This window comes from Callithrix jacchus, chromosome 2, assembly GCF_049354715.1.
Source record: "Callithrix jacchus isolate 240 chromosome 2, calJac240_pri, whole genome shotgun sequence".
Classification (NCBI taxonomy): domain Eukaryota; kingdom Metazoa; phylum Chordata; class Mammalia; order Primates; family Cebidae; genus Callithrix; species Callithrix jacchus.
In genome coordinates, this window is record NC_133503.1 from 154,598,568 (window position 1) to 154,615,968 (window position 17,401).

A 17,401-nucleotide genomic window follows, 5' to 3' on the forward strand; every position below is an offset into this window, starting at 1 on the left:
CTCTCAATAAACTAGGTATCGACGGAACATATCACAAAATAAAAGCTATTTATGACAAACCCACAGCCAATAGCATACCGAACAGGAAAAAACTGGAAGCATTTCCTTTGAAATCTGGCAGTAGACAAGGATGCCCTCTCTCACCACTCCCATTCAATATAGTATTGGAAGTTCTAGCTAAAGCAATCAAGCAAGAAAAAGAAATAAAGAGTATTCAATTAGGAAAGGAGGAAGTCAAACTGTCTCTATTTGCAGATGACATGACTGTATATTTAGAAAACCCCATCATCTCAGCCCAAAATTTCCTGAAACTGGTAAGCAACTTCAGCAAAGTCTCAGGATACAAAATCAATGTGCAAAAATCACAAGCATTCCTATACACCAATAACAGACTTAAAGAGAGCCAAATCAAGAACGAACTACCATTCACAATTGCTACAAAGAGAATAAAATACCTAGGAATACAACTAACAAGGAACGTAAAGGACCTCTTCAAGGAGAACTACAAACCGCTGCTCAACGAAATAAGAGAGGACACAAACAGATGGAGAAACATTCCATGCTCATGGTTAGGAAGAATCAATATCGTGAAAATGGCTATACTGCCCAAAGTAATTTACAGGCTCAATGCTATCCCCATCAAGCTACCAATGACCTTCTTCACAGAACTGGAAGAAACCACCTTAAACTTCATATGGAACCAAAAGAGAGCCCGCATAGCCAAGTCAATTCTAAGCAAAAAGAACACAGCAGGAGGCATCACACTACCAGACTTCAAACTATACTACAAGGCTACAGTAATCAAAACAGCATGGTAATGGTACCAAAACAGAGATATAGACCAATGGAACAGAACAGAGGCATTGGAGGCAACACAACATATCTACTACCATACAATCTTTGATAACCTGACAAAAACAAGCAATGGGGAAAGGATTCCCTGTTTAACAAATGGTGTTGGGAAAACTGGCTAGCCATGTGCAGAAAGCAGAAACTGGACCCCTTCCCGACATCTTACACTAAAATTAACCCCAGATGGATTAAAGACTTAAACATAAGACCTGGCACCATAAAAGCCCTAGAAGAAAATTTAGGCAAAACTATCCAGGACATAGGAGTAGGCAAGGACTTCATGACCAAAACACCAAAAGCATTGGCAACAAAAGCCAAAATAGACAAATGGGACCTAATCAAACTCCACAGCTTCTGCATGGCAAAAGAAACAGTCACTAGAGTGAATCAGCAACCAACAGAATGGGAAAAAAATCTTTGTAGTTTACCCGTTTGACAAAGGGCTGATATCCAGAATTTACAAAGAACTCAAACAGATTTACAAGAAAAAAAAACAAAGCCCATTGAAAAATGGGCAAAGGATATGAACAGACACTTTACAAAAGAAGACATACATGAGGCAAACAAACATATGAAAAAATGCTCATCATCACTGGTTATTAGAGAAATGCAAATCAAAACTACATTGAGATACCATCTCATGCCAGTTAGAATGGCGATCATTAAAAAATCCGGAGACAACAGATGCTGGAGAGGATGTGGAGAAATAGGAACACTCTTACACTGCTGGTGGGAGTGTAAATTAGTTCAACCATTGTGGAAGACAGTGTGGCGATTCCTCAAGGACCTAGACATAGAAATTCCATTTGACCCAGCAATCCCATTACTGGGTATATATCCAAAGGACTTTAAGTTGTTCTACTATGAGGACACATGTACACGAATGTTCATTGCAGCACTGTTTACAATAGCAAAGGCCTGGAACCAACCCAAATGCCCGTCGATGATAGACTGGACTGGGAAAATGTGGCACATATACACCATGGAATATTATGCAGCAATCAAAAATGATGAGTTAGTGTCCTTTGTAGGGACATGGATGAATCTGGAGAACATCATTCTCAGCAAACTGACACAAGAACAGAAAACGAAACACCGCATGTTCTCACTCATAGGCGGGTGATGAACAATGAGAACACATGGACACAGGGAGGGGAGCACCACACACTGGGGTCTGTTGAGGGGAATAGGGGAGGGACAGCAGTGGGGGGGAGCTGGAGAGAGATACCATGGGGAGAAATGCCAGATGAGGGTGAAGGGGAGGAAGGCAGCAAATCACACTGCCACATGTGTACTTATGCAACTATCTTGCATGTTCTGCACATGTACCCCAAAACTTAAAATGCAATAAAATAAATAAATAAATAAATATATATAATAAATATAGCAGGTAATATAAAAAAAAATATATACTACTGCATTTGCAAGACAAGGAACCCATGGATACAGGGAGACAATTGTTAACTCAAGGTTCCACAGGGGCTACTACAGAAACTTGAGCACCTGTGGATTCTGTTATATGAGGGGGTCTGGGAACCAATCCTCCTTGGAAACTGAGTGACAACTGTACTAGCAAACTGAAATTAGCAACATACACAAATGATCATCTGCCATAAACAACCAGATTTATTCCAGGAATACAAGGCTGGTTTAATAATAGAAAATTTAATACAGTACACTAAGAGAATAAAAAGCAAATATCACATGATTACTTCAACAGATGGACAAATCATTCACAAACACATCTTCATTAAAAATTCCCAATTTTTGTTTATTTTCATTTATTCCCTACTAAGAATAGAAGGAAACAACTTCATTCTCATAAAGAGCAACCTGCAAAAAAGCAGCTAACATCATACTTAATGGTGAAAGACTGAACATTTTTCTCCTCATATCAGAAATAAGGCACTCTGACTACTATCCAACATTATACTAGATTATTGCCAGTGCAAGTCCAAAGGCATTCTTAAAATACAATTCTATTACAAAGGAAAATATCTTTCAAAAATAAGATTTTCAGACATACAAAAGTTAAAAAATTTTCCCATCAGTAGAATTGCACTATAATAAATGCTAAAGGAATTTCTTCAGACAGAAGGGAAATGATGCTGTACAGAAAACAAGATCAAACATAGCTTGTCAGACATGTGAAATTATTTAAGAAAAATATCAAAAACATGGCCAGGCATGGTAGCTTATGCTGTAATCCCAAGACGGAAGGATTGCTTGAGCCCAGGAGTTTGAGACCAGTCTGAGCAACACTGTGAGACCCTGAGTTGTCTCTAAAAAAGAAATAAAAAATTAGCCAGGTGTGATGGTACATGCTTGTAGTCCCACCTAGTAGGGAGGCACGAGGATCGCCTGAGCCCAGGAGGTCAAGGCTGCAGTGTGTCATGACTACGTAGAAGAAAAAAATCACGTCAATAGATGCGAAAAAGCACTTGACAAAATCCAGTATCTAAGTATTTTATAAACATAGACATATATATATGTCTATATATACATGCAGACAAAATCTCTGCAAAGTAGGAACAGAAGTTCCTCAAAATGATAAATAAAAAGCATCTATGAAAAAACTGACAGGTAATATCATGCTTAACGATGAAAGCTTGAGGAACAAGATAAGAGTCCTCTTTTATCACTTCAATTAAACATTGTAGTAGAGGTTCAATAAGACAAGAAAAAGAAATTGTTCAAAAGGGACAAGTAAAACCATCTTCACTTGCAGAAATCAAACAAACAAAAAGTTGTAAAGAGTGAAATAAGAAACAAAGTGATTTTAAAAAGAAAGCTACTCACTCAGCGCATACTGTTTTTCCTGCTGATGTATGTGCAGATACTAGAACAGACTGATTATTGTCAACACACTGAATGGCTTCTCTTTGAAAAGCATCAAGAATGAATGGGTATTCCTATAAAAACAAAATATTAATAACTGCATAAAAACATCTAGCCATATCACAGCATACTTAAAATCAAAACACAAGCAGGCTACCCCCAAAAGCATTCTCAAAGTATTCCTTTATTATTCTATTTAGAAAATATACTATGCACTAGTGAAAATAAGGAAGAGTAAACCACATTTTTGTTCAAACAGCACAAAAGCGAATTCTGCTAACGTTTCTATTATTACATTATATTGGTATATATTATATTAATAATAAAATAATCATTACCATTTATTAAAAACAAGCTCTGTGGCCAGGCACTGTGTAACAAATTTTCCATATATTATTATTAATTTTCACAACAGCCCCCACCATAGATATTATTTCCTTTCTCTCTCTTTTTTTTTTCTGGAGACAAAAATCTCACTCTTGTCCCCCAGGCTGGAGTCCAATAGCAAGATCTTGGCTCACTGCAACCTCCGTCTTCCAGGTTCAAGCAATTCTCCTGCCTCAGTCTCCTGAGTACCTGGGATTACAGGCATGCGCCACTATGCCCGGCTAATTTTTATATTTTTAGTAGAGAAAGGGTTTCATCATGTTGGCCATGCTGGTCTTGAACTCCCGACCTCTGGTGATCTCCCCACCTCGGCCTCCCAAAGTGCTGGGATTACAGGCGTGAGCCACTGCACCCAGACTATTTCCTTTCATAGGTAGGAACTCTGAGGCTGAAAAGTTACATCTCTCAATTAAGTTCACTCTGTAGAGGCAGAATATTACATCTATCAGACTTTAAGAGTTTATGCACACTCTACCATATTGCCTTTTTTATTTACAGAAAATTACTTGGAAAATTGGAAAATTTAACCTTAAAAATTTATTGACCTTTTAGGCAGTGCACAGTGGCTCACACCTGTAATCCCAGCACTTTGGGAGGCCAAAGTGGCGGATCACAAGGTCAGGAGACCAAGATTATCCTGGCCAACATGGTGAAACCCTGTCTCTACTAAACATACAAAAATTAGCTGGGCATGGTGGTGCAAGCCAGTAGTCCCAGGTACTTGGGGCACTGAGGCAAGAGAATCACTTGAACCCGGAGGTGGAGGTTGCAGTGAGCTGAAATCACACCATTGCACTCTAGCATGGTAACAGAGTGAGACTTCATCTCAAAGGAAAAAAAAATTCTTGGCCTTTTAAGGTCTATCAGGTCTTCAAAATCCATCTAATAAAGCACAGAGTTTGAGTTTCATTAGAAGCCTGTTAAAACCCTACAATTATAGACAAAAACTAGTACTTCTGTATATTTTTCTGAAGAATGGTTAATAACTTTTATTACATTCTTTTAAAAGGCTGAGAATCACAATTTTAGTATTTTAAAGTTTCTTCATATTATGGCTGGTTTCCAGCATGGTTGTTTACTGATTCAGTTCTCACTGTATCTGTCTTTAGCTGGCTTGTTCTTAACATATACATACATATGTTCTGGGAAACATAAAAATCTCATTTGAAACAGCTTAAGAATTTTAAGAAAAAGAGAGTCTCACAAAACTGTACAAACTGTATCACCCAAAGTACAGACCTTAGCAGCTTTTCCAACTCGAGGTTTAAGTGGTAAATAATCTTCATCTGCAGGAAGTGCAACCTGATAACAAAGTAAAAAAGAAACAAAAAACCCTCACCAACTGTTTGAGAACTTATGTGTTGAGCATTCCATAATAAATGATGGTTTGGAAAATGAAACTGATGAACTAGAGTAATGAACTTTAACTGTCTCGGACACTATAAATCAAATAATTGTGTTTAAGAACAAGGCAAAATTTAGCTCATTTCAACACTCAAAAATGACATCTACTCACATTTGTCTAACGGTAATAACTGAAAACTGATGTTTATTTCCCAGAAGAAACTGTGTTGTTTATTAAGGTTTAAATGACTACAACAGAGAATAACAACACAGTGAATAGAAAACAACATAAAACAAAAAGAGAAACTTTCTAATGCTCATATGCTGACAGGGAACCGCAGTTAGAAAAAAGGAGACTCTAGAAATAGTTAAGGGAAAAGGAAATTAATAAAGTCTTTGCGGAGACAGGATAAGATAGAACCAAGAACACTGGCAGAACAATCAATCTTACTTTGGAAGGGGAACGTGACAGGTGCAAACAGGCTTGGTGATGGAGGTTATAATCAGAGGACATTACAACTTGATATCCTAAAGCTTGTGAAGAGGAAAAGTCACCCTGCTCAGAAAGTGAGAAGCGACAGAATGGTGGGCTTAAAGGTAACTGTGGAGCACAGAAAGGGCTTTTGACCTCTTGAGGACAGGGTTTGCATTTATGTTTGTTTTTCTGAGACAGAGTCTCTTGCTCTGTTGTCCAGGCTGGAGTGCAGTGGTGCGATCTTGGCTCACTGCAACCTCCACCTCCCTGGTTCAAGCAATTCCCCTGCCTCAGCCTCCCCAAGATTACAGGTGCACACTACCGTACCCGGCTAATTTTTTTTGTATTTTTAGTAGAGCAGTGGTTTCACCATGTTGGCCAGACTGGTCTCCAACTCCTGATCCCCCTGCCTCGGCGTCCCAAAGTGCTGGGATTACAGGCGTGAGCCACCACACCCAGCAGTGTTTGTTTTTCCAACTTTTATATGCCCAGACAACTAAATAGGGTCTAACATATCTTGAATAAATGATTAAATGGACATCATACCTGTCAGACACTATGTGCTATTTCTAAGGAAACCTAAGAGACTTTCAGTTGAAAAATAAGTATTTCAAAAGATAAATTTCTAGAAATCATGTCCTTTGCAGTAACATGGATGCAGCTGGAGGCAATCATCCTAAATGATTTAAGGCAGAAACAGAAAACCAAACACAGCATATTCTCACTATGTTTAGTTGGAGCTAAACATAGGGTACACATGGACATAAAGATGGGAATGACACTGAGGTCTCCAAAAGCAGAAGAGGGGCGGGAAAGGATTGAAAAACTATTTAATACCTATTAGGTAGTATGTTCACTATTCGGGTGACAAGTTCAACTGAAGCCCAAACCTCAGCAACATACCTACATAACAAAACTTCACACGGCTAGGCGCGGTGCCTCACGCCTGTAATCCCAAAACTTTGGGAGAGATGGGTGAAACACTTGAAGTCAGGAGTTTGAGACCAGCCTGGCCAACACAGTGAAATCCCGTCTCTAATAAAAATACAAAAAAAAAAAAAAAAAAAACCCTTAATTCCAGCTACTTGGGAGGCTGAGGCAGAAGGATCACTTGAGCTTGGAATGCAGAGGTTGCAGTGAGCCGAGATCGCACTGCTGCACTCCAGCCTGGATGACACAATAAGACACTGACTCAAAAAAAAAAAAACAAAAAAAAACCTGCATATGTACCTCCTGAACCTAAAGTTTTTTTTAAAAAGTTCTAACTGTCTTGCATGCTCTGCTCATGTACCCCAAAACCTATAATCCAATAAAAAATTAAAAAAAAATAATAATAAAAAAATAAAAAGTTCTAAACCTATATTATAAACTTTTTTGTTAATTTGGATTACTCTGCTTATTCAACAGACTTTTACTGAGATTCTCCAATTATCTATAAAAATAACTTGCTAGGGCCGGGCGCGGTGGCTCAAGCCTGTAATCCCAGCACTTTGGGAGGCGGAGGCGGGTGGATCACGAGGTCAAGAGATCGACACCATCCTGGTCAACACGAGACGAGAAACCCCGTCTCTACTGAAAATACAAAAAATTAGCTGGGCGTGGTGGCGTGTGCCTGTAATCCCCAGCTACTCGGGAGGCTGAGGCAGGAGAATTGCCTGAACCCCGGAGGCGGAGGTTGCGGTGAGCCGAGATCGCGCCATTGCACCCCAGCCTGGGTAACAAGAGCGAAACTCCATCTCAAAAAAAAAAAAAAAAAACTTACTATAATGTTTGTATTGTAATAAAAAGTTTAAGAGAAGGAAAGTGTTATAGTTTCATTATGTCCCTAATGTGTATAAATTCTCACTTCTAAATGGATACTGTAAGCTATCACTGACCAACATCTCCTGGCAGAACAAAGAAACCGCAAATTATCAGTCACTGGAGCAAGATATGAAATAGCATGTAACCTGCAAAAGTAGCACTGTTACTTGACTCTAGGAGTCTGAATATTCTAAAAATCTACCTACTCTGTGCTAGGTACTTTACCTAATTTACTTTTATAATCCTCACAACCATACCACAAGGTAGATCCCTTCGTTGCCCATTTAAAAACTTAAAAATAAACAAAGAGGTTAGGAAATTTACCTAAGATTATAGTTAGGAAAAATGTTGGGGCAGGATCTGAACCCAAGTTTAAATACAAGGCCCCAACTCTTCCATTAGGTATCCCATAGAAACTATTTACTGTTTCCAAGGCCCTCAAGGCTAAACTGTTTGCTGTATCACACTATATAGTTCAAAGAAAAATCCCATTTATAACACGAACCTTCTGTATGCTGTTTGTGCTTACCTCATGTGTACAACCTTCAACAGTTTCAACTGATTGTACCTTGACTCTAGGCATCAGGTCTGCCAAACTTAAAAAAAAAAAATTGCTTGAAGTTACACAAAAATAAATTACTTTTCTATAATTTGGTAATAAGCCTCCCAACTGCACTGTTAAAGAAAACAACACTGTCCAATCATCAGTATTCCAAGTAGGAAAAACTTTGGCTATTAAGAATACATAGAAATTTTTCACATTATGTAAATATATACTGAAAATTAAAAATGGCCAGTTAACATCTTTTATTATATATACAGAACAGACTGCCAAGTGATTATTCAAATAATTATATCAGCTTAGTTCCAGTAACTATTTTGAATAAGAAGTACCTCTACCAAGCACTGTCACCACTTCAAAACATAAGCTGGCTAGAAACCATTACACAATAGAAAGTATAAAATAAACTAGCCCAATTGATTTGTTGCTATTATTTATTGAAGTGTTCCTGGTCAGGCACAGTGGCTCACTCCTGTAATCCCAAGACTTTGGGAGGCTGAGGCGGGTGGATCACTTGAGCCCAGGAGTTAAAGACAAGCTTGGGCAATATGGCAAAACTTCAACTCTACAAAAAACTCAAAAGTTACTGGGTGTGGTGGCACACACCTGTAGTCCCAGCTACCAAAACGTTGAGGTAGGAGAATCATCTGACCCTGGGGAGACTGAGGCTACAATGAGCCATGATCACACCACTGCACTCCAGCCTGGGTGGGTGACAGAATGAGACACTGTCTCAAAAAAAAAAAAAGTTCCTTATTCTCAACAAAATCCTACATTATGCTTATCTAGGTTCTCTGCTTAGATAAACTCTGAAAAGACAAAATTGTGGATAAGTTGAAGAAAAATAGATGTATTTCTGGTGCTACATTCATTATTCTCTTAAGTTATTGTACTTCTGATATTTAAGTCAATACTACTACTTTGGACAAACTCAAAATTTACAAACAACAAGTAACAATGACTTTAAACTATAAATATTATTTTGTAACTTACTACAGTAGCTTGGGAAAACAGTGCATCTTAAATATTTCAGGGACATATCTATCACCATTTATAGGAAATAATTTTACTAACTATAACAATAGTGCCAAGTTCAAATATGGCACATAAGAAGGGAGAAGCAAAATTGTAAAGATCATTACCACAGTAGAAAACAGGTCAACCAAGGCTACTAGTTGGTATCAACTTTTAGAAAGCTCCAGCTTCCAAAATCAGAAACCAGAGATCCCAGCCACAGACTCCCATAGCAGAAGTCTGGAGATGTGTAGCTATTCTACATGCAGCAATGAAAATCTAATTCCCTCTAATGTTTCTTCTCACTTCCATTGGGTCAGTTTTATTTTTTCCTTTTATTCCACTCTTTCAGTTAACCTCTTCCTGAGGCATTAACAAAGAATATGTATTTCTTTTTAAAATAATCAGGTTTTAAGATTTTTTTTCTCAAAATTGGATTCTAAAGTATTAAAAGATGAGTATTTTCTATATTGCTTTCCAATTCCCCAAACTTAGGTAAGTGTTCTATATTTACATGCCTGTATAAAAATACAAATAATATCTTCATTTCTCTAACACGGGCGTATATCTAAATATCAACATGGAAACAATTTTTTAAATCTCATCTAACCACCTAAATTATGAGTTACTAACATTTAGGACTATGGAAATATTACCTTAAGTCTTCAGTTATTGATTCTTCTATCCTGGGCTTCTTTCCAAAAATGGGCTCATCTGTACCTTCGAAATCTGCATCTCTCTTATTGTTTCCATTATTAGTTGATTCCGATGGTAATTTACCATCAAAACGTTTCCTGAAAAGTAAATATTTTAGAATGAATTCTGCAGTATCCACTTTTACTTTAAGGGCAACATCATAAAATACTTCTCCATACCATTAACAGAAAGTCAGGTTTTAAAAATATGAATGTTACAAATAACAATTGGCTAAAGCCCAGAATATCTTAACTTTATAACCAGTAAAACTGAATACTACTGCATTTGTATTTCATTTTTCTTTGAAGGTTTAACATTATTTTAAAACTTGCATTAATATAACCATTAAATACATTTTCTTTAAAACTATAGGTTAAAACACCATTAGACATTAACATGAGTACCTATAACAAGTATTTAATGCTTTCTCTAAAGGCATAACACTATTTGGAAGAAAATTTTTTTGTCTGGTTAGATTTGCTGGTGAAAAGTAGTAATAATAAATGATGTTTGGAGCCAAGCACACTGGGTCTAAGCACTTTGGGAAGCCAAGGCAGGTGGATCACTTAATGTTCAGGAGGTCGAAACCAGCCTGGACAATGCGGTGTAACCCCATTTCCACTAAAAATACAAAAAATGAGCTGGGTATGATGGTGCATGGCTGTAGTTCCAGCTACTCTAGAGGCTTGGACAGAAGAATTGCTTGAACTCAGAAAGCAGAGGCTGCAGTGAGCCAAGATCACGCCACTGAACTCCAGAGTGAGTCCTGGGAGACAGAGTGAGACCCTGTCTCAAAAAAAAAAAAAAAAAGATGTTTGGTAGACTGAATATCCATAGGGGAATTCAATCTGACCTTTACCTCATCATACAGAAAAATCAATTCCATGTGAATTTTAGATCTAACTGTGAAAAGGCAAAAACAACAAAGAATCTAGAAGATAAAATGAGAAAATTATCTTCAGGACTTCTTAACCAGGACACAAAATTAGGGGTGAGGACCATAAATCAATTTTTAAAAGAACACACACAAAAAAAAATGAGCAAAGGACTTAGGCACTTTAAAAAAGAGGATATCTAAATGGGCAACAAGCATCTAAATGGGAAACAAGCACATGAAAAGGAGCTCAACATCATTACTTATAATGAAAATGTAAATTAGATAATACTAGGTCAGTGGCTCAAACTTTTTGGTTTCAGAATCCTTTCTCATTCTTAAAAGTTATGAGAAACTATACTGAATTTTGTTTATGTGGTTATATCTACTGATATTTACAGGATTAGATATTAACTAAAAATTTTTAAAATACTTAATTCACTTTAAAATGGCAACAGCAAAACCACTATATATTAACATGAGTAACATTTTTGGTTAAAAAAATAAGTATTTTCTAAAAAACTTTTAATGAGAATGGCATAGGTTTTATATTTTGGCAAATCTCTCATGTCAGGCTTAACAGAAACAGCAGGACTCTCACCTGTTTCTGACACATTTTTGGTTGAAGCATATGAAGAAAAATCTAGCCTTAAACAGAAATATAATTGAAAAAGGACAGGGTATGTTAAAAAGACTTTTTGGAAAACTGTGACTCTGCCCTTCTGATCTCCTAACAAAACAATCACACTTTGAGAACTGCTACTCCATTTACAGTCATGAATTGCACAATGTTGAGCCAAAGCCAAACATAAAAATATACTTTGAATGATTCCACTTACATAGCAGCCCCAAACCAAAAAAACTAACACATGTTATCAGGACATTTTTTTAAGGGACACAGTGGAGTTTCTGTAATATTCTATTTTTTTGTACAGAATGGTGGCTGCATGGATGTGTGCACACACTCTAAAAATCCATCCCACAATCTGCACTTTTATGTTTTATTTAAAGAATTTTTAATAAAGGATAACAAAATAATACTGATCCATATCCTTGAGCAATATTTTCATAATGAAGTCCATTCTTTGACACTTAGCAAAACCTAAAATCTGAAAACTCTGTCACTCCCAATTTTGCGATAAAGCTATTAATTCTAGACCCATATTTGTTGCTGATTACTTATGTGAACGTCTTCTGGACAGGCCATCAACATCCTTGGGCCTCAGTAAAATAAAATATTTGACAATAACTAAGACCCTTTGTAGGTGTAACATTCTAGTATTCTGTCTCTGAATAAGTAAGCAGCAACTAAGCCACGGTATTTAAAACATTCTATTAGGAGCTGGTCAAAATCAATAAAACAAAGAAACATCAAAGTTCTCAAAACTTTGAGAAACTGAAATTCATGGTAGAACACTTCTGGTCAGAAGTGCTATATTATTCTTTAATAATTGCATGTCAAACTTTTGGGACTCCAGTTACTTCTTTAATAGCTTATTATGTGTGTCACATGTGGAACCTGCACACACTTGATGGAAACATCTGAGTTATCCAGAAAGGCTGGAAATGCAGTTTTGTAGATAACCGGCTTACTTTTTAAGGATAAGATTCCTTGAAATCATCTAAGAATGTTACACTTCTTAGTTCATAAAAGCAGCATGCTCTACATAAAGTACAAGAAAGAGCACTAAATTGGCCATTAGACCCAAACAACAAAGTTGGCCAACAACTAATGATAACTAATTGGCCAATAAACCCAAACTGGGATAACTAGCCTGTAATTACAGAGGATAAAAATCAATCTCTAACCTATAGAGGAATTTGGCTACACCTAGCAACACTTTCTAAAATGTCAAGGTCATGAAATTCAAAGACTAGTACACACTACATGAGACAAAAAAGACATGACAACCAAATCATTTAATCCTATATGGAATTATTTTCTTATAAAGGACATTAAAGCACTGGCAAAATCTGGGTAAGTCTGTAGATAACAGTACTGTATCAATACATAATTTCCTAGTTTTGAGAATTATAAACTGTGCTGTGGTTACATAAAAGAATGCTCTCATTTTCAGAAAATACACACTAAGCAACTTAAGAATTTAGATGTAAATGGGCAACATATCTGCAAATTAAACAGTTCAGAAAAAAGTATATATACACAAATATACACATATACATATATATGTATGGAAAGAAAGAGGAGGAAGGGAGGATAAAGTAAATGTGGTAAAATGTTAAAATTTAGAATATTTGCATGAAGGTGTGCAAGAATTTTGGTATCATTCTTTTTTTCTCTAAGTCTGAAATTATGTCAAATAAAAAGGTTTAAGTTATCACACTACCTGAAATGACATTTAGTTCTACCTGTAACAGAAGTTAAGCACTGACTGTTGTGCACAACCACTGTCTCTTACTCAGAGAAGAACATGCGCCAAGCAGAAGTATTTGGGTTTTTTTTTTCTTAACTTTTATTTTAGGTTTGGGTGTACATGTGAAGGTTTGCTATGCAGGTAAACACATGTCATGGGGGTCTGCTGTACATACTATTTCATCACCTAGGTATTACCCCCAGTGCCCAAGAGTTTTCTTTTCTGCTCCTCTCCCTCCTTCCACCCTCCCTCCAAGTAGACCCCAGTGTCTGTTGTTTCCTTCTTTGTGTTCATAAGTTCTTATCTTTTAGCTCCCACTTAGAAGCAAGAACATGTAGTATTTGGTTTTCTGTTCCTGTGTTAGTTTGCTAAAGATAATAGCCTCCAGCTCCATCCACATTCTTGCAAAAGACATGATCTTGTTCTTTTTCATGGCTGCATAATATTTCATGATGTGTATGTACATTTCCTTTATGCAATCTGTCATTGATGGGCATTTGGGTTGATTCCATGTCTTTGCTATAGTGAACAGTGCTGCAATGAACATCTGCATGCATGTGTCTTTATGGTAGAATGCTTTATATTCCTCTGGGTATATACCCATAATGAGATTGCTGGGTCTAATGGTATATCTGTTTTTAGCTCTTTGATGAATCGCCATACTGCTTTCCACAATGGCTGAACTGGTTTACACTCCCACCAACAGTTTATAAGTGATCCCCTTTCCCTGCAACCTCGACAGCATCTGTTATTTCTCTACTTTTTAACAACAGCCATTCTGACTGGTGTTAAGAAGGTATCTCATTGTGGTTTTGATGTGTAATTCTCTAAAGATCCGTGATATTGAGCGTTTTTTCATATGCTTCTTGGCCCCATGTATGTCTTTTGAGAAATTTCTGTTCATATCCTTTGTTCACATTTTAATAGGGTTATTTTTCTCTCATAAATTTAAGTTCCTTAAATTTTGCATAGTTTGAAAAAATTTTCTCCCATTCTGCAGGTTGCCTGTTTACTCTGTTGATAGTTTCTTTTGCTATACAGAAGCTCAAGTTTAACTAGATCCCACTTGTCAATTTTTGCTTTTGTTGCAATGGCCTTTGGTGTCTTTGTCATAAAATCTTTGCCCATTTCTAAGTCCAGGATGATACTGCCTAGGTTGTCTTCCAGGGATTTTATAGTTTTGGGTTTTACATTTGTCTTTAATTCATCTTGAGTTGATTTTTATATATGGCATAAGAAAGGGGTCCACCTTCAATTTTCTGCATATGGCTAGCCAGTTATCCCAGCACCATTTGTTGAATAGGAAGTCTTTTCTCCATTGCTTGGTTTTGTTAGCTTTGCCAAAGATCAGATGGCTGTACATGTGCAGCCTTATTTCTGGCTCTCTGTTCTGTTCCATTGGTCAATGTGCCTGTTTCTGTACCAGTATCATGCTGTTTGGTTACTGCAGCCTTGTAGAATAGTTTGAAGTTGGGTAACGTGATGCCTCCAGCTTTGTTCTTTTTGCTTAGGATTGCCTTGGCTACTTTTGGTTCCATGTAAATTTTAAAATAGCGTTTTCTAGTTCTGCAAAAAATGTCACTAGTGTTTGATAGGAATAGGATTCAATCTGCAAACTGCTGTGGACACGATAGCCATTTTAATGATACTGATTCTTCCTATTCATAAGCATGGAGTGTTTTTCCATTTGTTTGTGTCTTCTCTGATTTCTTTGAACAGTATTTTGTAATTCTCCTTGAACAGATCTGTCACCTCCCTGGTTAGCTGTATTTCTAGAGGGGGGTGTGTGTGGCAACTATGAGTAAGATTGCCTTTCTGATCTGGCTCTTGGTTTGACTGTTGCTGGTGTTTAAGAATGCTCTAGTCATTCATATTTGTACACTAATTTTTGTATCCTGCAGCTTTGCTGAAGTTGTTTGTTAGCTAACAACTGTCTGGGCTGAGACTATGGGGTTTCCTAGATATAGAATCATGTTGTCTGCAAACACAGACAGTTTGACTTCCTCTCTTCCTATCTGGATGCCCTTTATTTTATTTTATTTTTTGCCTGACTGCTCTGGCTAGGACTTCTAATACTATGTTGAATAGAAGTGGTAAGGCGGGCAGCCTTGTCTTGTGCCAATTTTCAAGAGGAGTGCTTCCAGCTTTCACCTGTTCAGTATGTTGGTTGTGGGTTTGTCACAAATGGTTCTTATTATTTTGAGGTATGTTCCTTCAATACCTAGGTTTTTAAGAGTTTTTAACATGGATGAGTTTTGAACTTTATTGAAGGCCTTTTCTGTAACTATTGAGATAGTCATGTGGTTTTCATCTTTAGTTCTGTTTAAGATGAATCGTGTTTACCGATTTGTGTATGTTGAACCAATCTTGTATCCTGAGGATGAACCAATCTTGTATCCTGAGGATTAGCTTCTTGATGTGCTGTTGAATTTGGTTTGCAAGTATTTTGCTGAGGATTCCTGCGTTGATGTTCATCAAGGATAATGGCCTAAAGTGGTGGTGGTGGTGGTGGTGGTGGTGGTGGTGGTGTATTTTGCTGAGGATTCCTGCGTTGATGTTCATCAAGGATAATGGCCTAAAGTGGTGGTGGTGGTGGTGGTGGTGGTGGTGTTGTATTTTGCTGAGGATTCCTGCGTTGATGTTCATCAAGGATGATGGCCTAAAGTGGTGGTGGTGGTGGCGGTGGTGGTGGTGCTGGTGGCGTGTCTCTGCCCATTTTTGGTATCAAGATGATGCTAGCCTCATAGAATAAGTTGGAGAGGAGTCTTCCCTCCTCAATTTTTATAAATAGTATCTATAGGAATGCTACCAGCATTTCTTTGTACATCTGGTAGAATTCTGCTGTGAATCCATCAGGTCCTGGGCCTTTTTTGGTTGGTAGGCCATTTATTTTTTATTCAATTTTGGAGCTTGCTATTGGTCTGTTCAGGGAATCAACTTCTTCCTGGCTCAGCCTTGGGAAGATGTATGTGTCTAAGAAGTTATCCACCTGTTATGGGTTTTCTACTTTGTATGTGTATAGGTGTTCATAACAGTTTGTGATGGTTGTTTTTATTTCTGTTGGTTCAGTAGCAATATTTCCTTTGTCATTTCTATGTTTATTTGATTTCTGCCAGAGTATAAAACAGAATAGTGTACTTGTTCCACAGTTTTCTTTTCTTCCTTTTTTTTTTTTTTTGAGTTGGATCCTTGCTGTATCACCCACGGTAGCCCCAGACTCCCTAGTAGCTGAGACTACAGGCATGAGCCACTGCCCCCAACTCCACAGTCTTGTACTTCTCTGTACAATTATACACAAGTACAAATACAGACTATTTTTAAAATGTGAGAGAACAACCACCTTCCTAGTTGATGGAGATTTATATGAAGTACATAAATATTCAGAAATAGTTCTATTCTGTGAGCTGCAAAGAAGTTAACCTGATGGTAATCCCCAATGGGTTAACTATTGCTCTATGCTGCAATGGAACGTGGGTTGTTGTTGTTGTCTCTGTCTCAAAAATAGTAAATTTTTGTCAAAATGATTTTAGAGTATCTGGGCAATCAGTTTAATACAATGAAAAGCACTTGTCTAAAATGGATCAGATACACATGTAAAAAATAAAACCATATAAGGATTTGAAGGAAATATGACAAAAAAATCCAAGAGCAACAAGAACGGTAAATGTGACTACATTAACATTTTTCTGAATGACAAACCATTGGGGAAAATATTTGCCAACTTACATTACAGGAATAATATCTCTAGTCTATAAAGAGGTCCTAAAAATTAAGAAGAAAAGGACCAACTATTCATTTTTTTAAAGATGAAAAGGGTATGAACAATTCACAGATAAAATCAAATAGCCTCTGAACAAGAGGCTTTGCTTCATTCATACAAAAAGAAACATAAATTAACACGAATTGAAATACAATTTCTCATCTATCTCATTGACAAAAATCCAAGTTCAATACATTTTGTGAAAAAACCCATAAAATATTCTCACACATTACTGTTTCTATCAACTTTTTATTGCTATTAAAAACAAAATACCACAAACCAAGTGGCTTAAAATGGGCCCCCAACCCCTGTGCAGTCCATGGCCTGTTAGGAACCAGGCTGCATAGCAGGAGGTGAGCAGTGAGCAAGCGAGCATTACTGCCTGAGCTCTGTGTCCAGTCAGATCAGCAGCAGCACTAGA

At 37.1% G+C, this 17,401-nt stretch overlaps 1 protein-coding gene across 1 annotated transcript in view; it reads right to left on the reverse strand.

Annotated features, from left to right (window-relative positions):
* MTREX (Mtr4 exosome RNA helicase) overlaps window positions 1-17,401 on the reverse strand; it is a 110,830-nt gene that overhangs the window by 86,290 nt on the left and 7,139 nt on the right. Inside the window, exons 2-5 of the mRNA XM_002744961.6 lie at window positions 9,932-10,069; window positions 8,229-8,295; window positions 5,317-5,379; window positions 3,652-3,764 (exon numbers count right to left, since the gene is read on the reverse strand). Coding sequence (XP_002745007.1) covers window positions 3,652-3,764; window positions 5,317-5,379; window positions 8,229-8,295; window positions 9,932-10,069 — 381 coding nt within the window. The remainder of the gene's footprint in view (window positions 1-3,651; window positions 3,765-5,316; window positions 5,380-8,228; window positions 8,296-9,931; window positions 10,070-17,401) is intronic.